The 19182-nt window shown below is 35.4% G+C and overlaps 1 protein-coding gene across 9 annotated transcripts in view; it reads right to left on the reverse strand.

The window, feature by feature from the left end:
- MYO9A (myosin IXA) overlaps positions 1 to 19182 on the reverse strand; it is a 293601-nt gene that overhangs the window by 218466 nt on the left and 55953 nt on the right. For 8 of the 9 annotated variants that reach the window (XM_040493142.1, XM_040493146.1, XM_040493147.1 and 5 more), the window contains exons 3-6: positions 17729 to 17823; positions 11447 to 11509; positions 2436 to 2535; positions 897 to 953 (exon numbers count right to left, since the gene is read on the reverse strand). In XM_040493142.1, coding sequence (XP_040349076.1) covers positions 897 to 953; positions 2436 to 2535; positions 11447 to 11509; positions 17729 to 17823 — 315 coding nt within the window. The remainder of the gene's footprint in view (positions 1 to 896; positions 954 to 2435; positions 2536 to 11446; positions 11510 to 17728; positions 17824 to 19182) is intronic. The other variant, XM_040493145.1, reaches the window with a different exon arrangement.

Genomic DNA, 19182 nt, shown 5'->3' on the forward strand with positions numbered 1-19182 from the left:
TTATAAAATGTAACAAATAAAATTAAATTTACCTACTCATTTTACGCCCTTAAATCATACATCATACATGCCCTACATCATATATGCCCTTAAATCACTTAATTTAAACATTATTTATCTTATTTATAAGAATTTCAATTCTTAATATTTGGAAAATGATAGCCTCTCTTGCTATTAAAAAAAAATTCAAAGGGGCGCCTGGGTGGCACAGTCGGTTAAGCGTCCGACTTCAGCCAGGTCACGATCTCGCGGTCTGGGAGTTCGAGCCCCGCGTCAGGCTCTGGGCTGATGGCTCAGAGCCTGGAGCCTGTTTCCGATTCTGTGCCTCCCTCTCTCTCTGCCCCTCCCCCGTTCATGCTCTGTCTCTCTCTGTCCCAAAAATAAATAAACGTTGAAAAAAAAAAAATTAAAAAAAAAAAATTCAAAGAAAAATGTACATGCATCCATCATGTGAAAAGACTGTTAATTGACACATAAAACAGGAAGACTATAACTTTTTAAAATAAATACATACTACTCACAACATGTGAGTAATGAAATCACTAAAAAAATACTGAAAAAAAATATATCTCAGGGAAAAACACCCTGTAGTTCATAAGAATCCACATCAATGTTGAAATCAGGAATGCAAATCAATTTATTGTCAAAATAAATATAGACTAAACATGAGCAGCAAAACAATAAAGTTTTAAAAAGTAAATTGACTGGTTTTTAATCCACACACTATACACATACAAATAAATCAATTCAAAGAAATTAAACATTAATTTCTCTTCTTTCCTAGAGTCTTTGTATTTCAGCTGATTTTCTTTCTAAGTCATGAGATAGATGCAAATGAGCAAGGTGAGTGAGGGTCCTTTAACAGGAACACAGAATATTTAGGTACTTGTACTGACCGGCTCAGAGTCATAGCAATAATCATCCCAGCTCTGTCTGAGGGGTTTCTTTGTTATCTGAAAGTAAGGCAGATTAGTTAGGTAGAAGTAATGGTTATTACTCTTCTCTAATTATCTCTTAGAAATAATATTCAGTTAGCACTGCTGCTACCCAAAGAAAGTTATTTGTGTAGCAGCATAAAACAAGAAACAACTAGGTGAACATTCAGATTCTGGGAGATCATATACCATTACAATGAATCCATACATGCTGTTGTCCAGCAACTCTGAGATTTGTATTAATTGATCAATCTTACATTCTATGAATACTGACCCGTTTAGGACAAGAATATGTGTGGTATGGGCACCGATAAAAAAAAAATCTGGAAGAAGAATTAATAATAATATAGAAATCTGGGTTTCTATAATACTATCAGCTCATTTATGGGTAATTATTAGTTTTTAAAAGAAAATATTTAATCACCCAAATATATGCAAATTGTTTAAACAGGGGAAAGAAAAAGGTCAGAAGCTAAATCAGTAACTTTTTAAATCTACTTAATTTTTATACAGTGGAAATGTTTAGTATTTATATCAAGAAGTGAAATTTTAAATCATCTTGAAATTGATATATTTGATAACAAAGTTATATTAGCTTATATAAAATAGGTAGTTTCAAAACTAAGAAATATCATTACACAGCATGCTGTGTATCTTGGGAAAAGTCTAGGATACTCATTTCATAACCTTACTACAAACTATCATCAAATGTCAATTTCTTTACAAAAGCTCCATAAACATTTTTTAAATTACCATAAAGACATTTATTTCCAAGGATATTACATCTTGTCTTGATCCAAAAAAACAAGGAATGTCTTTCTGTTAAGTGATCTACTGTCATACCAATTTCATTGATTTTGGTTCTAGAATTTTTGTTAATATGAGAAGTAATAAAATTGGAGAAACTACTGTAATGAAAAACTGGGAGAAATTACTCCCTAATTAGGGGTGAATTTTTGAGTTTCAGAGAAAGATACAAATTCTGTAAGTCATTCTTTTTGATGAATTTCATACTAAAGAGGATCATTCACTAAATTAAAAAAAAATCATACTTTAAGTTAGTATCATAATATCATGCAAAGAGGCATATGTATTAGACTTCAAAACATACAAAAAAGGTTTCAAGTAATCCCATGCGAAGGACAAACATTAATTATTAGTGACATTTAGCATGCTCTTGTCGATAAAAGGTAAATCACTTTGAAAAGACCAACCCATTTTATTAAGGTGTAGGTATGTATATAAACAGTTTATTATTCTCTGAAAGAGTCTCACAAAAAGCAAAGGGCACACATATAACTAACTTCTTACAACTGAAAGTAATAATAATTTTTAAATTTGAGAAGCGCATCACATAAACTTTTAGGCGGCATGTATGAAAATGCTAGTTAATGTCTATTATTACCAGGTTCAGAGAACAAAGTATTAGGAAAAAAACTTTTCTCAAGAGCTAAAATTTAATAATGCCCAACATTCAAAATACTTTTCATGAATCCTCACCTGATTTAGATAATGATACTCTTCCGGTCGTTTAAGATGGAATGCTAATCTTTCTTCTTCATTTGCTCCTGCCAGGAGGTAATAAAATACATGATAGTTCCTGTTGGAAACAGAGTATGGCTTTAGAATGGACGTGATCTATAGTCGTCATTTATCAGAGAAAAAGAGCAAATGTTAATAAAATGTTTCAACTTTGCCTCATTTTAAAAAGAAAAATTTTTAGTGTTTATTTATTTTTTAGAGAGAGAGAAACAGAATGAAAGCGGGGAAGGAGCAGGGAGAAAGGAGACAATCTGAAGCAGGTTCTAGGTTCCAAGCTGTCAGCACAGAGCCTGATGCAGGGCTCAAACTCACTAACTGTCAGATCATGACCTGAGCCAAAGTCGGCCGCTTAACTGACTGAGCCATCCAGGCGCCCTGGACTTTGCCTCATTTTTTAATGCAAAAGTGGGAAGTTCAATATTTTAAGTATTACAAAATAAATGATGTTTTGGATGCTAAATTCAAACGAGAGGGGTGAAGGCAGCTATATGGCAAAGGTTAAGACCTGAAAATTCTCTCCTTCATAAAACCAATTAGAAAACTGGCAAATTTGTCAGAATCAACTTTTTCAGAACTCTAGAAAATACCTCAAAGCTTAAAGCAATCCAAGGAGTGTTTACATAAGAAAAACAGCCCAATCTCAGTAAAAAATCCAACCTTTGTAGCCTTTTAACTTGCCCTATTCCATCTCCTGTTCCCCAGATCCATGGTAGCCTTCAAAACCACTAGCTTATAATGGTGATGGACCCCAATAGCCTGGCAGCTTTCAAAAGAGAGCAGAACAGGGTTAGAGCTCATTGAAAAGCCTCATTCTCTGAGAAATACCATTATTTAAACTATCTGGTGGTTCCCTGGAAGAAGCCAGACAGTTCAAAACTGCCTTTATTGACGTTACTCACACTTAGCCCAGTGTGAAAACCTTTTCTCCAGGGCCATTGGTAGAAAATTATAGGCAATTTTTTGAAACATATCAGCTACATTAAACAATGAATAAATGCTGGGGCAAACAAAAGGTTAACAAAAATTTAAAGGGAAATGTGATCTCCACACCAGCTTTTAATTCCAATTAAAATTGGAATTAATTCTATATTCTAATATTCTAATTCTATATTCTAATATTCTAATTCTATATTCCTAGGAATCGAGAAGGCCATGCACATACGTAAGGCTGTGCACATGCCCAGGGCTTCATGTCTTCTCGGCAAAGACCAAAGAGGGTACTGAACTCTCACCTCTGGCTAACCTTGAAGGGATACACATGCAGGAAGTAACGGCAAAGGCAGAATTATAAAATGCTGAGTGTACATCATCAAGAAAATACAAATCAAAACCACAATGAGATACCACCTCACACCTGTCAGAATGGCTAACATTAACAACTCAGGTAATAACAGAAGTTGGCAAGGATGCGGAGAAAGAGGATCTCTTTCGCACTGCTGGTGGGAATGCAAACTGGTGCAGCCACTCTGGAAAACAGTATGGAGGTTCCTCAAAAAACTAAAAATAGAACTACCCTATGACCCAGCAATTGCACTACTAGGCATTTATCCAAGGGATATAGGTGTGCTGTTTCAAAGGGACACATGCCACCCCCATGTTTATAGCAGCACTATCGACAATAGCCGAAGTATGGAAAGAGCCCAAATGTCCATCGATGGATGAATGGATAAAGAAGATGTGGTATATATATACACAATGAAGTATTAGTCGGCAATCAAAAAGAATGAAATCTTGCCATTTGCAACTACGTGGATGGAACTAGAGGGTATTATGCTAAGTGAAATTAGTGAGTCAGAGAAAGACAAAAATCATATGGCTTCACTCATATGAGGACTTTAAGAGACAAAACAGATGAACACAAGGGAAAGGAAACAAAAATAATATAAAAACAGGGAGGGGGACAAAACAGATGAGACTCATAAATATGGAGAACAAACTGAGCGTTACTGGAGGGGTTGTGGGAGGGGGGATGGGCTAAATGGGTAAGGGGCATTAAGGAATCTACTCCTGAAATCATTGTTGCACTATATGCTAATTTGGATGTAAATTTTAAAAAATTAAAAAATTAATTTTAACAAATAAAAATAAAAATAAAAAAATAAAATCTACTTTGATATCAAAAAAAAAAAAAAATGCCTGAGTATTAAAGGAACGAATCAATACAAACAGAATGCCCTGAGGCAAAGACTAAGAGATTTACAGTTTCCAAGCATTTAATCAAATCTCTGTTCTATCACTAGCTGACAATTAAGCTAACCAAGCAGATACTTGAATGGCCACACTTAGAACAGAGACTTCATGAAATTAGTTCAAAAAGTCATGATACAAACATAAACAAAAACAACCACAAACAGTAGGAACAGGAGAATCTCATTTCGAGAGCTGCCACACAATTATTTTAAATGTCCAATTATTATTTGAAATGTCCAATTTTCAAATAAATGTATGAGGCATGTAAAGAAACAAAGTATAGCACATACAAAAGAAAAAACACAAACAATAATAACAGTCCTTGAGGAAGCCTTGGTACACAAGATTTTTAATCAACTATTTTTTTTTTTCCAACATTTATTTATTTTTGGGACAGAGAGAGACAGAGCATGAATGGGGGAGGGGCAGAGAGAGAGGGAGACACAGAATCGGAAACAGGCTCCAGGCTCTGAGCCATCAGCCCAGAGCCTGACGCGGGGCTCAAACTCATGGACCATGAGATCGTGACCTGGCTGAAGTCGGACGCTTAACCGACTGCGCCACCCAGGCGCCCCTAATCAACTATTTTAAATACGTTCAAAGAACCGAAGGAAACCATGTGGAAGAACTAAAGGAAAGTAGAATAGAGTCTCATCAAATAGAGCCTATCAATAAATATATAGAACTTTAAAAAATAATCAAAAAGGAATTGGAATTGAAAAATATAATAACTGAAATGAAAAACTACCTAAAAGCACTCAACAGCAGACCTGAGTGGGCAGAAGTCATCAGTGAACCTGAAGACAGGTCATTTGAAACTAGTCTGAAGAGAAAGAAAAATTAATGAAGAAAATTGAACAGAGCTTCAGATATCTGTGGGACACCATTAAGCAGACACCAACACACGCACAATAGGAGTCCCAAAAAGAGACGAAAGGAACAAAGAGAATATCTGATAAACTAATGTTGAAAAACTCTCCAAATGTGATGAAAAAAACAACTGCACATCCGAGAAACTCAACAAACTCCAGGGAAAAAAACTTGAAGAGATTGACATTTAGACAAATTAAAACTATTTAAACACAAAGACAAATTTTCAAAGCACCATGAAAAGATATGCTAATCAAGGAATCCTAATAAAAGATTTCTCATCAGGAACCATGGCACCAGAAGGATAACACACTTTTAAGTACTGAGAGTAAAAACACTATCAATCAAAAATTATATGTCCAACAAAACTATCCTACAAAAATAAAGGAGATATTAGGATAGTCCCAGATAAACAAAAATTAAGAGACTTTATAGCTAGCAGATGGGTCCCATAAGAAATGCTACAGGGCCTTTTTCTAGCTGAAATGAAAGGAGACCAGACAATTTTCAATTAAACGTGAAGAAATAAATAGCACTAAAAAGGCAACTATGTAAGAAAATATAAAAGATAGCATGTATTTAAGTTTTTTGTCTGTCATTCTTTTCCCACCTATTAGATCTCAAAGACACCAGCCAAAAAACAATGACCAATCTGTATTGATGGGTCTACCATTATAAAGATGTAATTTATATGACAATAATAGTACAAAGGAGAGGGAAAGGAACAGAGCTACACAGGAGCAAAGTTATTTGTGCATTATCAAAATTAAGTTATTACTCCAAAGAAGATTGATAAAATGTTAACTGTAATTGCCAGGGGAAGCATTAAGAAAATAACTTAAGGGGCGCCTGGGTGGCTCAGTCGGTTGGGCATCCAACTTTGGCTCAGGTCATGATCTCACGGTTCATGAGTTCAGACCCCACATCAGGCTCTGTGCTGACAGCTCAGAGCCTGGAGCCTACTTCAGATTCTGTGTCTCCTTCTCTCTCTGCCACTCCCCAACTTGTGCTCTCTCTCTGTCTCTCAAAAATAAATAAATGTAAAAAAAATTTTTTTTAAATAAAATAACTTAAGAAATATGTAATAAGAGATGCCAACAGTACACAGAAAACATCTATTTATCCAAAACACAGCAGTAACTGGAGAATAGAAGAACTAAAACATCATAAAAATATATAAAACAAATAGCAAAATAACATTCATAAATCCTATCTTAGCAATTATATTAAGTATAAACACTCGAGTCCAAAGATGAGTAAAATCAACTATATGCTATCTACAACCAACACACTATAGATTAAAAGATACAAAAAGGCTTAAAGTAAAAAGGATGGAAAAAATACCATGCAAAAAAAATAAGTGAAAGAAAGCAGAAATGTCTATATTAACATCTGATACAATAGACCTTAAGACAAAAATTATTACTAGCTGCAAAGGACATTTTATAATGACAAAAGGGTCAATTGGTCAAAAAGATGTAACAATTCTAAATATAAATACATATAAAAACAAGCTTCAAAATACATAAAGCAAAAACTGAAAGAACTGAGAAAAGAGAAAAAAAAAACAATTCAACATAGTACTGAGATATTCCAATATCTCACTTTCAATAATAAACAGAACAAAAGACCAACAAGGAAAAAGAAAACTTGAAAAATACTAACAACCAACCAGACCTAACAGCCATCTATAGAATACTCCATCTAACAACAGCAGGATAAATACCCATGAAACATTCTCCAGGTTAGAAAATGTTAGACTATCTGGGGTGCCTGGGTGGCTCAGTCAGTTAAGTGTCCAACTTCGGCTCAGATCATGATCTCACGGTTTGAGTTCAAGCTCCAGGTCAGGCTCTGTACTGCCAGATTGGAGCCTGAAGCCTGCTTCAGATTCTGTCTCCCGCTTTCTCTGCTCTTCCCTGTTTCTGTGCCCAAGCGTGCTTGTGCACTCACTCTCTCTTTCTAAGATAAATAAACTTTAAAAAAAATGTTAGGCTATAAAACAAGTCTCAATAAATGTAAGGGGACTGTAGCATATGGGTGGTTCATTAAGTGTCTGACTCTTGATTCTGGCTCAGGTCATGATCTCACAGTTCATGAGTTTGAGCCCCCCACGTCAGGCTCTGTGCTGACAATGCGAAGCCTGTTTAGGATTCTGTCTCTCTCCCTCCCACCCTCCTTCCCTCCCTCTCTTTCTCTCTCTCAAAATAAATAAATAAAGTTTAAATAGGGGTGCTTGGGTGGCTCAGTCAGTTAAGCGTCCGACTTCAGCTCAGGTCATGATCTTGCACCTTGTAAGTTTGAGCCCCACATCATGCTCTGTGCCTGAAGCCTAGTTAGGATTCTGTGTCTCCTTCTCGCTCTGTCCTTTCCCCACTCGTGCTGTTTCTGTCTCTTAAAAATAAAAAAACCTTAAAAAAATTTTTAATAAAGTTTAAATAAACGTAAGGAAACTGAAATCATACAAACTATGTTCTCTAACGACCTTACAATGAAATAAAAAACCAATAACAAATTTCCAAAATTCAAAAATACAGAAGGAAATTCACAAACACACTCCTACCTAACAACAGGTTCAAAGAAGAAATCACATAGGAAATTAGAAAATACACCGAGATGCATGAAAACAAAAATACAACATGCCAAAACATGGGAACCACTGAAGCAATGTTCAGTGGGTCTTTATAGCTAGCTGTAAACCCATATTAAAACAGAAGAAAGAACTCAAATCTAACCATTCACCTTAAGAAGCTTAAAAAAAATTTTTTTTTAATTTAAAGAAGAGCAAATGAATCCAAAGCAAGCAGAACAAAGTGATAAGCATGAGAAGGGAAATAAAATAGGCAACAGGAAACAGAAAAATCAACCAAAACTTGGTCCTTTCAAAAAATCAACAAGATTGACAAACTCTTATCTAAACTGACCCAAAAGGTGGGGGAGATTGCTATGGTCTGAATGTGTGCGCCTCAAAGTCCTATCTTGAAATCTTAACCCCAAAAGGTAATGGTATTAGGAAGTGGGGCCTTTGGGGTTGATTAGGTCATGACAGGTAGAGCCCTAATGAATGGGATTAGTAATCTTATAAAAGAGGTCCTACAGAGTTCCCTATCCCATTCCACCACATGAGGACCAAGCAAGAAGGTATGAGTAATGAACCAGGAAGAACTCTAACCAGAATGCAACCATGCTGTCACCTTGATCATTGACTTCTCAGCCTCCAGAACTCTAAGAAATAAATTCCTATTGTTTATAGCCTTCCCACGTTGAGGTATTTTATTATAGCAGCCCAAACAAAGATAGGAGTAAACCTCAAATTCAAGAAGAAAAGGGGAAACATTATTACTAGTCTTTTAGAAATGAAAAATATTATGAGGGAATACTATAATTTTTTTTTGTCAACAAATTAGATGAACTAAATGAAACGGACAAATTCCTTGAAAGATAAAAACCTTCAAACCTGGCTAAAACGGAAACAAAAAATCTACAGAGACTTATAATAACTAAAGTGTTTGAATTAATAATCAAAACTTCCCCCAAAACCCCAGAACCAGATGGCTTCGCTAGTAAATTCTACCAATCATTTAAAACAGTACTAACCCAATCCTTCCCAAACTTTTCCCATCTCATTTTATGAGACAGTATTATCTTGATACCAAAACCAAAGACATCAGGAGAAAAACAAAAAAACTTACAGCAATATCCCTTATGAATACAGACATAAAAAAATCCTCAACAAAATACTAGCAACCCAAACGCAGCAACACATAATAAAGATTACACATCTATCCACAAATAGAATCCAGCAAAATAATAGTGAATTAGTTTATAAACTCTGGATCTTATTTATCTCCCTCCCATTGTTGAAACCATGCTATATCCCTACCATTCCATTAAAATGTGTTAGAAAAAGTTACTAATAATCTTCTCATGGCAGTATCTTTTAGGTCTACAAATCTTTATGAAGCTATTCTCTTCCTAAAACTCCCTTCCCCTCATTTCAAAAAACTTCTAATTTAAATTTCCTCATCTGCTAGCCACAGAAAAATTAACAGTCTTGAGTTCTAGTCCTAACCTGGAAGGTATTCATTACAATAATTTTAGCTATTAATTTCTGAACTTTAATTATATAAGGACCACACTAAGCACTTTACTTTTTAAAATTTTTTTAATTATTTTATTTTTTTTATGTTTCATTTATTTATTTTTGAGAGTGGCGGAGGGGCAGAGAGAGGTATACAGAGGATCTGAAGCAGGCTCTGCGTTGACAACAGTGAGCCAGATGTGGGGCTTGAACTCAGGAACCATGAGATCATGACCTGAGGTGAAGTCGGACGTTCAACTGACTGAGCCACCCACATGTCCCTATTTTTACTTTTAGAGAGACAGCAAGCTCAGGTGAGGGAGAGAGAGAGAAAGAACCCAAGCAGGCTCCATGCTCAGCACGGAGCCTGATGCAGGGCTCAATACCACAACCCTGGGATCATGACCTGAGCCAAAATCAAGAGTCAGACGCTCAACTGACTTAGCCACCAAGCTGCTCCTAAACACTTTATAAATGTTATTTCATTTACTCCTCCAAATAACTCTTGTCTTCTATCTGTATAATGGGAATAAATGTCAAAGAAACAGATGCCAAAGGCATAGTCAATATTTGAATGTAGGTCTCTTTTTTTGTTGTTTATTTATTTTTGATAGAGAAGGGGGACAGAGCATGAGTAGAGGAGGAGCAGAGAGAGAGAGAGAGAGAGGGGGAGAAACAGAATATGAAGCAGGCTCCAGGCTCTGAACTGTCAGCACAGAGCCCAACGCGGGGCTCTAACTCACGAACTGTGAGATCATGACCTGGGCTGAAGTCAGATGCTTAACCAACTGAGCCACCCAGGTGCCCCTGAATGTAGGTCTCTTTAACTTCAAACTCTGATTCTTAACTTTATTTTGTCTCATTGTAGCATGAAGCAAATCATTTACTGCTCTTACATTTGGGGTCTTTCTTTCCCCTGACATTTGGTTTCTTCATCCATACAAAGTTACAGATATCATCTCTGAAGTCCCGTATACTTCATATAACAAAATTAAGTGCCTTATTAAAAATTTTCTCAAATTAGAAATAGAACACTAAGACATGGGAAAAAGCCCAAAGGCACAATGCTCACAAAAAGCAATAATCTGAGATACCACTGTTTTCCTGTTTGGACAGTTTGCCTAGAATTTAGAAATGGCAACAGTTCCACGTGCAGGCACACCTCGGAGATAACTGTTTGTGGGTTTCAGTTCCAGACCACTACATACAATAAAGCAAATATCAAAATAACATGAGGCAAATAATTTTTTTTTGTTTCCCAGTATATATAACAGTTATGTTTACACTACACTATAGTCTTTTCAGTATGCAATAGCATTATGTCTAAAAAACAATGTACATACCTTAATTTAAAAGCACTGCATTGCCAAAAAAAAAAAAAAAAAAAAAAATGCTAACCATCATCCAAGCTTTCAGCTAGTTGTAATCATGGATCACAGATCATGGTAACAAATATAATAATAATGTAAGAGTTTGAAATATTCCAAGAATTACCAAAATTTGAGACAGAGAGATACAAAGTGATCAAATGCTACTGGGAAAATGGTGCCAAAAGACTTGCTCAACACAGGGTTGCCACAAACAAATTTGTAAAAATCACAGTATCTATGAAGTGCAATGAAACAAGGTATGCTTGTACCCGTTAAAAAAAACTCCTAGCAGCCTCTGAAAAAGTGCAATGTTCTGCCAGTGATAGTAACAGCAATTATACATAAAGGGATTACACAGTATAAACTGAATTAAAAGTCATAATATACAAACATCCTAAAAGTTGATCTGCATAATACAAATGTTAACTTAATTAAATTATACTAATAAAAATCTGTACCGTTCATTATGCTCTTGATAAACGAGTCTGGACTTCTCCAGTAGATATTTTTCAACATAGGCACTAAAAGAAAAATAAAATTGGTTGATATAAACAATAAAGCTTAAGGTAGATAAACACTGTTTCATAGAAGATGCAAAAGTACAAAGAATACTATCCATATCATTTTAGTACATTTACCATTACAACTGTTTTATAAATGCTGGTAATGTTATCTGCGTTAAATTCATAAACTCGTTAAGTCTTTGGCAGAGGGGAGTCAATAAATCAAAATAAAGTCACAAGTTCAAAACATGGCACAGAAGACCCACCCATGGCATAGACTTTACTTTCTTTCCAGGTTCATATACCACTACACATTCTTTTCAAAATATTTTAAAGTTTATTTATTTTGAGAGAGAGAGAGAGAGCATGAGCAAGGGAGGGGCAGAGAAAGAGAATCTGAAGCAGGCTCCACATTCTCAGCATGGAGTCTGATATGGGGCTTGAACTCACCAACTGTGAGATCATGACCGGAGCCCAAACCAGGAGTCGAGATGCTTAACTGACTGAGCCACCCAGGCAACCCTTTGTGTTTTTTTAATGTTTATTTTTTGAGAGAGAGAGACAGAGACAGAGACAGAGAGACAGAACACGCACTTGAGTGTGAGCAGGGAAGGGGGTAGGCAGAAAGAGAGGAGACCAAGGATCCAAAGCGGGCTCTGTGCTGACAGCAGAGAGCCCAATGCAGAGCTCGAACTCACGAACCGTGAAATCATGACCTGAGCTGACGTCAGACACTTAACTGACTCAGCCACCCAGATACCATGCCACTGCACATTCTTTCAGATATTATACTTTCGTCAGATGCCTAAATAAGGCTCAAAGACACATTTCTTAACATACTCATGCTACTACCACATTCTGGAATCTATTCATTTATTATTTACTCAATAAGTATTCATTAATTGGGCACTGTACTAAGCACTGTTCAAATATGAAAATACTGATGTACTATCTATTCTCAAGAGGCTTACAAACTAGTGGAGGAAATATGTAAACAAGGAGCTATCATACTGAGTTGGTATAGGGTTTATTATAGAGCAATGACCACGATATTATGGATATACCAAGAGAGATAGATAAGACTCAATCCAAGAAGGAAAAAATTACATAAGGAACAATTCATATAGAGGTGAGTTCCCAGCACATAGTAAACATTCACAAAAACTATTTGATGACTGACTAAATGACTCTAAAATCTGAAAGACTGACCAGAAGAAGGCAAGGAGAACTGCATTGTATAAATGCATAAAAGGAGGGTACTTAACATCAAGGAAGATAATTAGTTAACATGGCTAAAGAATGAGACAGACAAGTGGAGTGGATCAAGAAGAACCAATATACCATATGCCAGAAGAATGGATTTTACCCTAAAAGTAATGAGGAATTGAAACATAAACATCTGATACGTCATTCTCTTTACCTAGCCTGTACCCCACCACTTCAAGTCTTCAATACCTATTACCAAACTGAAGCAATTAGTTAAGCTCCCACTGCAAAAGAGGCTCCTATCGTCTGAAATTTAAAGGCTTTAGCCTACTAAATCCAAATTACTTAGCACAAACCTCTGTGGGGTCAAAATCTGACTTTGGGGCTTTTATTGCCATCAGTTCCCTCCCACTGCATGCTCAGTATTTCAGTCACTCCCACATACAGGTTATTTCCACAAGCACACCATTCACTCCTGACTGCATTGTTCATGCTCTTCTTTCCACTTTTAATTCTACAGTCTATACCCACTCTTTATCCAATAGGTTCCATCCATTGGATGGAAATGAAAATGAAAATGAAGCTCAAATGTGCCTTCTTTGTAAGCCCATTATCACTACCACTACCAGCAATTAAAAATGCATCATTTCCTCTGAATAAACATCATCACCTCTAAACTACTGAAACAGGGTCTTATCTGTATAAGATGGGACAAAGGGAACTAACATAAACTAGTATGTTAAATTCTTTTATTTTATTTGACTATGTCAACATTTAGTTGACAATGTTACATTAGTTTCAGGTGTTCAGGTATACAACATAGTGATTCAACAAGTTTATACATTATACTATGCTCACCACAAGTGTAGCTACGGTTCCTCACTACTACAGTATCATTGGCTATATTCCCTATGCAATGCCTTTTAGTCCCATGACTTACTTATTCAATCATAACTGGCAGCCTTCACTCATTTTGCCCATTCCACCATCCTCCTCCCCTCTGGCAACCACAATTTGTTCTGTGTGTTTATAGGTATAAATCTGCTTTCTGTTTACTCATTTGTGTTTTAGATTCTACATAGTATATGAAATCCTTACACCCACTCTGCATGGCAAATATTACTGCCTATTTCATAAGTGGAGAAACTGATGCTCAAAGATATTCAGATCATGCAGCTAGTAAAGAGCAGAACTATGACTGGATACCAGATCTATTTTAACTAAAAGCCTCTCTCTTTCAGCTATACCAACATACTCCTAGACATCTCTCCTTCCTCCCCTCTAATCCATAAGTTATACTGCTCTGAGAGTTATTTACCTATAAAATAAGATCTACTCATTTTATTCCTCTTTCACTGCTGCTCATACTAAAGTATGTATGGGTAAACTGATGTTATATCTACCTGGGACTGTTTTTTAAAATACATCAGCAAGAAAAAGAAAAAAATAGATGAAGTATATATGGCAAAACAGGATAACTGTTTAATCAAATGGGCATTCCTTGTACTATTCTCTTTATTTCTATGTTTGACATTTTATATAATAAAATTTTTAAAATCTCCTTCCCAATGTCAAAAGGGTAAATTATAAACATTGGAGCTTTATTCAGAATCTGAAACCAACTGACCATTATAGCCTCTGAACTTCTCAAGTACACCAAGCTCTTGTTATGATTCCATTCATTTCCTCAATCAATAATGTGATTTACCACTTTTTCTTCTTAGCAATTTTTCAAGACCCAAGATAAAAATCCTTTTTTGTGAACTCTCCCAGACGCGTGCTTTAATCACTGTACTTACCTCACTTACTGTAATCCTCTTATGTAAACATGTCTTCCCAAAAAGACTATGAGAATTTTAATGGCAGAGGACAAGTGTATATATATATTTTTTTTGTCCTCAACACTTGGCACAGTGCCTGGTACTAGAAATGAATTCCATAAATGTTTGCCCAATGAATGATAAAATGAAAGAAAAATGTTTAACATATATTTGCTAAGAGTTAGAAATTTTTGAAATGAAAAAAAATTTTTTCAATATGTATCTGTTGACTTACTACTCAAGATAAAGATTTTTGTTCATCACTGTTGTAAGAGAAAAGATTAACCATTTTAGGTAATCACTTAACATGTAAGAGCCAGGATTTCATTCATAAAATGGGAAAATAAACATCTGCCATTCCTACTTCATGAAATTGTCTTAGGAATCAATGAATATATATAATGATATTTTGTAAGTTACAAAGCTATACTACTGTACCTATTATCAACCTCTCCTGCATCACAATCATAAATACTAGAAAAGTACAACTTGACAACTTGACTGCATCCCATTTTTATTAGTAAAAGTACCAACTGTACCTTTGGAAACATAGTTTTAATAAGAAAGGAAATAAGTTATGAAACTTATCACTGAAGAAGGATTTATCCTTCTTGTTTTGTTTTTGTTGGCAGGGGGAGAATGTACATAGTTTTGGTCAAAATTTTAAAATTAAAAGAAGTAAAATAGTAAGCATAATTAAAATAGCCTAAAAAAGAAAAAGACCAATCTCACTTATTAACATGGACACAAAAATCATAAATAAAAACTAGAAAACAGAATAGAACCAATTTATATGTGTCTACAAAAATATGTTTGTGTACGTATGTATGTGAGTGTGTGTGTACGTATCATTTTGTACTGACCAAGCGGGACTGTTTTCCCAGGAACACAAAATGATTCAATATTAGGAAAATAATGATAACACTGATAGATCTCAGAATGAAGATTATGCTAATCTCCACAAATGTGAAAAATGCATTTGATAAAATGCAATATCATTTTGTTACTCAGAAAACCACTCACAGAAAATTTAAATCGATACTAATCCATTAATGTGATAAAATGTCCTAAAACCAGCATTTTACTTAGTGGAAAAAAGTAAAGTCATTCATATGAAGGTCTGAAACAAAATTACTTGGAATCAGACAAGAGAGAAAATTACTAAAGATGTAAGAGCAGAAAAAAAGGTAAAAATATCTATTTTTGCATATATACCAAGAAAAGGTAAGAGATACAACAGTAAAATGCAAAAAATAAAATAGTAAGATACAAATATAAAAATCAGTAACTTTCATATATATCTTCAAACAACTAGAAGATATAATGCAAGAGAAAAATCACACTTTTAATAACAACATTAAAATACTTAGGAATAAATAAGAAATACAAAAACTTAAAAGCATTTCTAAATAGCCCAAGATGTCAATTATCTCCAAATTAATACATATATTTAACATTACCCCAATAAAATCAAGCATGAAAGGTGTGGAACAAACTTTAATACAAAGTGCTAAGGCAAAGGGGGTGCCTGGGTGGCTCAGTCAGTTGAGCATCCGACTTCGGCTCAGAGAGTCATGATCTCAAGGTTCATGAGTTTGAGCCCTGTGTCAGGCTCTGTGCTGACAGCTCAGAGCCTACACCCTGCTTCAGAATCTGTGTCTTCCTCTCTCTGCTCCTCCCCCTCTCACACTCTGCCCCCCCCCAGCTCCGCCCTCTCTCTCTGTCTCTCTGTCAAAAATAAACATTTAAAAAAAAATTTTTTTTAAGTACTAAGGCAGAGAATCCAAACTGTAAAGACCATACACTATATGATTCCAACTATATGACATTCTGAAAAAGGCAAAACTTAGGGGTACTATAAAAATATAAGTGGTTGCCAAAGGTTAGTGAGTAAAAAGGGATGAACAGGCAAAACACACAGGATTTTTAGGGCAGTAAAGCTACTCTATATGATACTGTAATGGTGAATACATGTCTTTATACAATTGTCAAAATCCACAGAATATACAACACAAATGGAACACACCAATGCAAGATGTTCTTAACATGGGAAACTGGGGGATAGAGTAAAGAGGTATATGGAAACTCTGTACTTTTACTCATTTCTGCTGTGACCCTAAAACTGCTCTAAAAATAAAGCTTATTAGTTATTTTAAAGTTAGGAAGTATATTGCTGACACAACCAGAGGTACTCTGATTACACACTATGTAAGAAATGTTACTGGAGGGGCACCTGGGTGGCTCAGTCAGTTAAGCGTCCAACTTCGGCTCAGGTGATGATCTCACATTTCCTGAGTTCAAGCCCCACATCAGACTCTGTGCTGACAGCTCAGAAACTGGAGCCTACTTCGGATTCTGTGTCTCCCTCTCTCTCTGTCCCTCCTCAGCTTGCATTCTGGCTCTCTCTCTCTCTCTCTCTCTCTCAAAAATAAACAAACATTACAAAAAAATTGTTTTAATGTTATTGTAACATATTTAATTTCTTAAAAAGTATTATATAGGAAAATGTGGCTGTGATTCCTGTGTGGGGTCAAATTATATGCCCAACTTACTCAAAAACAATTTTAAATGAATGTATGCATAACACACTGAGATAAAACAAATGCAGCAAATTGTTGATAATTAATAAATCTACATTAAGAATATGTAAGTGCTAATCACAAAGAATGAAATCATGCCATTTGCAGCAACGTAGATGGAACTGGAAGGTATTATGCTGAGTGAAAGAAGTAAGTCAGAGAATGACAGGTATCATATGTTTTCACTCATATGTGGATCTTGAGAAACCTAACAGAAGACCATGGGGGAAGGGAAGGGGAAAAAAATATTACAAACACAGAGGGAGAGAGGCACACCACAAGAGACTCGAAAATACAGAGAACAAACTGAGGGTGGGTGGGGAGGTGGGGGAGAGGGGGAAAATGGGTGATGGGCATTGAGGAGGGCACTTGGGATGAGCACTGGGTGCTGTAAGTAAGCCAATTTGACAATAAGTTATATATATATTTTTAAAAAAGGTATATAAGCGCTACACTATTCTTTGAACTTTTCTCAGGCTTGAACTTTTCCAAAACAAAAAAAAGTTTACAAGAAAAAACTTAGTAGACACCAGTTTCACTATGCTCATTAAGAGTAAATGAATAATCTACGGATTATGAAGAGACAATGGTAAAAATACAAACATACTCCAAAGTCTATTACTGCTACTTACCCAAGTACAGTGCCAGTTTCTTGGTAATTTACTTGAATAAACTTGCCAAAACGACTTGAATTGTTATTATGAGCTGTCTTTGCATTTCCAAAGGCCTGTCAAAATAAATAGTTCTTGTTAATTTCATTTTAAAAATGGAAAATCTTACTTAGGTCAGCTCAAAGATACAAAATGCAAGAGACAGTAGAAAAGCAATTTTCTTTAACTTCAGACTCCTATGGTTTAGGTAAAGTAAAAGAGAAAAACTAATAGTTGAAATAAAACCAAGTAGGAAGAGTGGCACCTGGGTGGCTCAGTTGGTTAAGCGTCCAACTGCAGCTCAGGTCATGTCTCACTGGAGCCTGCTTCACATTCTGTGTCTCCCTCTCTTTCTGCCCCTCCCCTATTCACGCTCTGTCTCTCAAAAATAAATACATGTTGAAAAAAAATTTTGAAAAAAACAAGTATTTTATGCTTTTCAGTAAAATAAATCTTAATTAGGTGTGCCTGGGTGGCTCAGTCGGTTAATTGTCAGACTTTGGCTCAGACGGTCCAAGAGTTTGAGCCCTACGTCAGCCTCTGTGCTGATAACCTGGAGCCTGCTTCGAATTCTGTCTCCCTCTCTCTCTACCCCTCCCCAGCTCATGCTCTCTCAAAAATAAATATTTTTTTAAAAAGTTTAATAAATAAATTTTAATTATAAAGATTTAACACTCCTTAAAATTAACTTTTACATCCCAGAGCCAGCAAACTTTCTTACTATATTTCAATATATAATTTTTTAGATCTTACTGAATTAAATAACGAGGAGATAGAAGCAGAATAATTACATCAAAATAATTACAACTTTAGGGGTGCCTAGATTGCTCGATCGGTTAAGTGGCCACTCTTGATTTCAGTTCAGATCATCATCTCATGGTTCATGAGATAGAGCCCTATGCTGGGATCTGAACTCAGAGGCAGCACAAAGCCTGCTTGGGATTCTCTCTCTGCCTCTCTCTCTTTGCCCCTCCCCTGCTCACGTGTGTTCTCTCTCTCAAAATAAATAAACATTTTAAAAAAATAATCGCAATTTTGGAATAGTATAAATGAAATAAGGTTTCACTACATAATGTATTGCACTTTATTACATCAACTTAAAATAAAGTTATAGTACTATTTATAAAAGAATATATTGTTACCAAAGTATACACAATGCAGTGAATATTACCCAGCAATAAAGATGATACATCAACACTGATGAATATCAAAACATTACGCCACATAGAAGAAATCAGACTCAAGAGTACATACTGTAATATGAAATTTTAGAAAAGGCAAAACAGTAATGGGAAGAAGATCAGAGTTGTCTGGGAATGAGGGTGTGGTTAGGCAATGTCTACAAAAGGGCACAAGGAGTAATGAAAATATTCTACAGCTTGTGTAATAATGATGGTTACGTTAAGTGTATACACATTTATCAAAAATCACTGAAG

The sequence above is a fragment of the Herpailurus yagouaroundi genome, unplaced genomic scaffold (assembly GCF_014898765.1).
Source record: "Herpailurus yagouaroundi ecotype Mexico unplaced genomic scaffold, PumYag 184, whole genome shotgun sequence".
Classification (NCBI taxonomy): Eukaryota; Metazoa; Chordata; class Mammalia; order Carnivora; family Felidae; genus Herpailurus; species Herpailurus yagouaroundi.